This window comes from Lutra lutra, chromosome 8, assembly GCF_902655055.1.
Source record: "Lutra lutra chromosome 8, mLutLut1.2, whole genome shotgun sequence".
Lineage (NCBI taxonomy): Eukaryota > Metazoa > Chordata > Mammalia > Carnivora > Mustelidae > Lutra > Lutra lutra.
This window is the reverse complement of record NC_062285.1, coordinates 81,153,244-81,159,243: the sequence shown is the minus strand read 5'-3', so window position 1 is coordinate 81,159,243 and position 6,000 is coordinate 81,153,244. Positions and strand designations below refer to the sequence as shown.

General features: G+C 37.0%; 1 protein-coding gene across 2 annotated transcripts in view; it reads right to left on the bottom strand.

Moving 5' to 3' along the window:
- Nucleotides 1–4,250: 4,250 nt before the first annotated feature.
- The window catches only part of SLCO1A2 (solute carrier organic anion transporter family member 1A2), a 57,607-nt gene continuing 55,857 nt past the window's right edge, over nucleotides 4,251–6,000 (bottom strand). For both annotated transcript variants that reach the window (XM_047743087.1, XM_047743086.1), the window contains exon 15: nucleotides 4,251–5,165. In XM_047743087.1, the coding sequence (XP_047599043.1) occupies nucleotides 4,946–5,165 (220 nt within the window). In that variant the 3' untranslated portion in view covers nucleotides 4,251–4,945. The remainder of the gene's footprint in view (nucleotides 5,166–6,000) is intronic.

The window sequence follows — 6,000 nt, the reverse complement described above, 5'->3', positions numbered from 1 at the left end:
CTTCCCTTCCCTCCTCTCCTCTCCTCTCCTCTCCTCTCCTCTCCTCTCCTCTCCTCTCCTCTCCTCTGCTCTCCTCTCCCCTCCTCTCCTCTCCTGTCTTGCCTTGCCTTTTTTTTTTTTTTGTTAGAAAGAGATTACTAATTAACAAGCTTCTGACAATATATCTGTAGTTAGCAGTAAAGGACATATTCTTAACATTTGTTTGCTTCTATTCTTCCCTTAATTAGGACTGGATTTTTTTCTTTGTCTCTTTTTAAAATATTTTATTTATTTATTTGACAGAGTGAGAAAGAGATAGTGAAAGAGAGAGCACAAGGTGGGGGGCGGTGGGGTAGTGGCAGGCAGAGGGAGAGGGAGAAGCAAGGTCCCTGCTGAGCAAGGAGCCCATTGCTGGACTCTATCCCAAGACTCTGGGATCATGACCTGAGTCAAAGGCATATGCTTAAGGACTGAGTCACCCAGGTGCCCTAAGATTGTTTCTTTCACTATATTTTGCAAATTTAATTACAATACATCTTGGTGTTGGTCTGCTTTTGTTGATTTTGTTGGGAATTCTCTGTGCCTCATTGACCTGGATGTCTGTTTCATTCCCCAGATTAGGGAAGTTTTCAGCTATTATTTCATCAAATAAATTTCCTGTCTTCTTTTCTATCTCTTCTCCTGGGACTTCTATAATATGAATGTTTGTTGGAGTCCCTGAGTTCTCTAAGTGTATTCTCGTGTTCCATAATTCTTCTTTCTCTCTTTTGTTCAGCTTCATATTTTCCATTATGTTGTCTTCTAGATCACTAATTCATTCCTGTTTCTTCCAGCCTGCTGTTCATTGCATCAAGCCTGTTTCCAATCTTGTCTATTACATTCTTCATCTCAGATTGATTCTTTTTAAACTGTTTTATCTCCGTTGTAAGTGTCTTACTGATGTCTTCTTTTCTTTTCTCTAGCCAAGTGATTATCTTTATGATTATTTCTTTGAATTCTCCATCAGATTCATTACTTATATCTGTTTCGCTTAGATCTCTGACCATGGCCTTATCTTGTTATTTCATTTGGGATAAATTCTTCTGTCTTTGCATTTTGTCTAAGTCTCTGCCTTATTTTTTGCATTTGAAAAGCCAATTATGTCTTCTGCTTCTGAAAGTAATGGCCTCATGAAGAGGTCATTGAGGTTCCCAGAGCCTGGTGCTTTGGGGAGTGTCTCAGGTATGTGCTGCATATGCTCTGCTCTTGTGTTTTGGCTGTTCTATCCTTCTGGACATTTTGCAGAGGATCTCCTTGCCTGTTGTGGGCCATTTTTGGTCCCTCGCCAGAATGTGGCCAGTTTTAACTAGGTATGCTCTGGTCTGCTTGTGAAATGAGACCTGAACTAACTCCACCAGAACTGGGGCCCTGCAGAACTCTGGTCAGGTGACATGATGTGAGCACGATTTTGTGCTTATCTTCTGGGGGATGGGAGGACTGCTGCTCCAGGACTGAGACAAGCTTGACTGAGAAGGGCAGTCCTGTCAGAGTGCAGGGGGGTGGGGCTTGGAGTTAACACATGCAGCAGCCAGTGTTCCTGCTGTACTGACCTCCTACAGGTGGTTCTGTGTTTATGATGAGGAGTGGGGGAGGGAAATGGTGCCAGCCAGCACCTTTGTTCCCAGAAAGACAGCTCCATGAATGTTGCCTCTCAGGGACAGCCTCTGAGAAGAGTAAATCATCTTCCTGCTGTTTACAACAGGTGCTCTTTAGATCACTGTTTCCCCACCGTCTGCCCAAATACTGTTTTCCTACCTCCTCTCCAGGAGCAGTGTAGTGCCCTCAGGGCTCTAACCCAGCCAAACCCATTGACCTTTAAAGCTCCAGTTGCCAACCCCTGCTGGTTGCAAAAACTAAGAAAATTTAGCCTCATTTTCCAAGCCAATGACTTTGCGAAAACATTTTCCTTGCGCAACCATCCCCTTGTTCACTCCTTTCAATCTTGCCCTTCTCTGAGACGATGGCTCCTTATCCCTCCACAGCACCTGGCATCTGTTTCTTCCCTGAACTCCATCTCTGCACTTTCTACTGTCTTTGATGTGGCCTCTTCTCTCCCTTTAGTTGTGGAGTTTGTTCTGTTTGTATTCAGGCCAATTTCTGGGTCATTTAGGATGATTTGATAGTTATCTAGCTGTGTTCATGGGATAAGATGGGCCAAGGGTTTTCTCCTCTGCCACTATCTTCCTCTCCCTCCAAAAGCTTCTTATGTGGTGCTGTTTCCTTTTTCTCACAAGTCTCTGGAAATAGGGTAAGTCCTTGTTCCTTCTTTTAGCTTCCAGGTGATTCTTCCCACTTCCTTCCTTCCAACTCCAGATTTCCTGTCATCAGACTCTAACACTCAACTATAAACACTGAACTATACTTCACTACTGCAATCATACCTACCCTGATTGACATTCCTCATTTCCAATGATTAGCTCTTCTCACTTGTTTCAACAATACTCCTTCCTGTCTTGAATCATGGTTATTTTTAGTATAACCAGAAATGAAATCTCAAGCTCCACAAGTCCAAAACTTAACTCTTATAGGCTGCCTTATCCAGTTTTTCTCCTCTCAATTTCTTTCTTCTCATATGACACTTCTAATCATTCAGGAAATTACATTAGTCTTCAAAACATCTTTAGGCAGTCTTTCAATTAACTGGTCTATTTTCTGTGCAACTATCAATTTTTCTGGTGGCATTTGAACTTGCAACTCAGAGGCTCCTACCTACATCCCAGGCTCCTTGTGACTGCATTCTAGATTACACCTTCTTCCACTCTTCTATCCCTGGAGGAAGTCACATTCCCTTTATATTATACAATATATAAACATAGTGTATTGCTATCCATTTCTCCCACCCTCCCTTCCTGTGATCTCCTCACCATTATGGATTTATATAATTATTTATGTATTGAATATTATTTGAGTGGGATGGAAATAAGGAGATAAAATAAGAATTAGATAAATATGGTTCCTTATTCTACTCTCTTGAACCAGAAACCCCATATCATCAATAGGGCCTCTTGTCTTTTAAAAGTCTTTAATCTTTAATGGACACATGAAAAAGTATTCATCATTATTAGCCATCAGGGAAATTCAAATCAAAACTCCATTGAGATACCAGCTTACACCAGTTAGAATGGCAAAAATCGACAAGGCAAGAAATAACAAATGTTGGAGAAGTTGTGGAGAAAGGGAAACCCTCTTACACTGTTGCTGGGAATGCAAGTTAGTGCAGCCACTTTGGAAAACAGTGTGGAGGTTCCTCAAAAAATTAAAAATAGAGCTACCCTATGACCCAACAATTGCACTAGTCGGTGTTTACCCCAAAGATACAGATGTAGTGAAAAGGGGCATATGCACCCCCAATGTTCATGGCAGTGGCTTCCACAATAGCCCAAATGTGGAAAAAACCAAGATGTTCTTCAACAGATGAATGGATAAAGAAGATGTGGTCCATATACACAATGGAATATTACTCAGCCATCAGAAAGGCTGAATACCCAATTTTTGCATCAACTTGGATGGGACTGGAGGAGATTAGGCTAAGAAATAAGTCAAGCAGAGAAAGTCAATTATCATATAGTTTCACTTACCTGTGGAACATAAGGAATAGCATGGAGGACATTAGGAGAAGGGAAAAATAAAAGGGGAGAAATCAGAATGGTAGAAGAACCATGAGAGACTATGGACTCCGGGAAACAAACAGAGAGTTTTAGAAGGAAAGGGAAGTGAGGGGATGGGTGTGTCTGTTGATGGGTATTAAGGAGGGCATAGATTGCTTGGAGCACTGGGTGTTATATGCAAACAATGAATCATGGAATACTACATCAAAAACTGATGATGTACTGTATGGTGGCTAACATAACACAATAAAAAAAAAAGAAAAAAAGAGAAAAGTCTTTCATTCTTTTATTGTAACCATAAATGACAAAATAATAATATCAGTAGATTTAGTTTTAAATGTGTATCTTGAATTTTATTAACCCAATTTCATAACAGAAGCTACTTTTTAAAGGCATCATTCTCTAAGATGAATTATGGAAAATTATATTGTGTTCTAACTTTGGACACCATGGATAGGATAAACATTGATTTCAGAAGGTCTCCTGAATTTAGGAAAATGTTCCCTCAACAATGTCTGATACTAAAGTGTTTTTCTAATATCAACCTTTCATCCTTTGACTCAGACACTTGTTTTTCCAGAGTTTAGTCACCAGGTTTGAATTGCTTAAAAAAAAATCCAACAATCTTTGCTACATGATTTTTAATGAACTGACTTAGTTTTTCAGTATCGTGAACAAAATGGGCAAATATAGGACTTGAGTGATAAAGCTGGGAACAAATTGTGAGCAAGTGATGGCTTATTAATGAGTAATTGATTTTAAAACAATCATGTCTGAAAGCAATAGGGAAAGTTAAAGAATAATTCCTAGAATTAGAAGGTGTGGGCTTCTGTCATACAAAAGTGATACATTTGAATAAAATAAATATTCATGTAAGCAAGATAAGAATTTCAGTCTCTAAATAACCTCAGTATCAATCAGAAGTTCAATGGAATTAAATAGGAATTAAATTTATAATAGGAAATTTTTAGAATCATTTGGAAAAGGCGATATGGGAAATATACTCTCATTTCACATGAGTTTAAAGAGAAATTGCTATTTTCACATAAAAAATAAAGCTGGCTCTAATATGCTGTTTTGAAAATTATTATAAATGTCCCTCTGAGAAAAATCTCAAGTGTCATGGATGCCTCAGAAATACCAATTGAACATTTTTTTACCTTGAGCAAAAACAACAACAACATCAACAACAACAAAAGACACCAAAACTTGAGGTTCATAAAGATAAGAAAAAGTTATCTTCTGTATCCCTATTGATTTTAAAAACAATTAAGTTGTAGTGAATTCTCCAACTCTGGGAAACATGATATAATAGGGCATCACAGTTTAGTTTTCAATTCATCATCATTCAAGACTTTGGAATTTTGATGCATATCTTTGCACTCATTTTCCTTCCCTGCAACTTTTGCCTCTATAAGCACAGTTCCTGAAGATACATTTTCACCAGGTAGACGACGTTTCTTCAAAATAATTAGGATTAAAAAGGCTGGAATATAGCTTATTCCTCTTAGAGCTGATGGCAAGCCAAGATAGATGTATCTATCAAAAAAATGTTAAAACATATTAAATCTTGCATAGTGTGGTGAGTACAAGCTAGTATTGCATATCTTTAATTATTAATATTTCATTCCCATGAGGACAATAGCAGCTAATTGTTTTGCATGTCGATTTTATATAAGCAACTTTTTTGAATTCACTTATTCTAATGTTTGTTAAATGTTTTTTTTTTTGAATTTTTCATCCAGAAAATTCACACTTATTTTCTTCTTTTCTAATCTTTTAGGTTTTTAAAATCTTTTTACATTAAATTGAACCTCTAATTTAAATGTAATACTGACAGCAATAGCAGTTTTATTCCAGTATCTAATTAAGAATGCTCCCAAAGAAATCTCCATCAATTGTGATTTCTACTCTGTGGGGGTTTTTTGATGACCTTAATCAAGTTAAGGAACTTCCTCTTCTATTCTGAATTTGCTCAAAGTTTTAATTATGAATATGTAAAGTATCACCAAATTATTTTTCTGCATATAGTTAGCAGAATATCAAAGATCTTACCCCCTTTACTGTGTTAATCTATTAGGTTAATAGATTTTTCTCATATTGAACCATCCTTGAATATCTAATATAAACTCTATTAGTGTTTTATACATTAGATTTGATTTGTTCATTTCTTATTTAGAATATTTGCATGCATAGTTATAAGTAAAATTAGCCTGAACTTTTTTCCTTCTACTGAACTTGTCTAATGTGAATATCAAGATTGTACTAATTTGTAAATGAACTGGAAAATTTTCTCTTTTCTTCCATTTCTTAGAGTAACTTGTTTTATGCAGAAATCATTAGTTCATTGAAAGTTTGTAAAACTTGCCTTAAA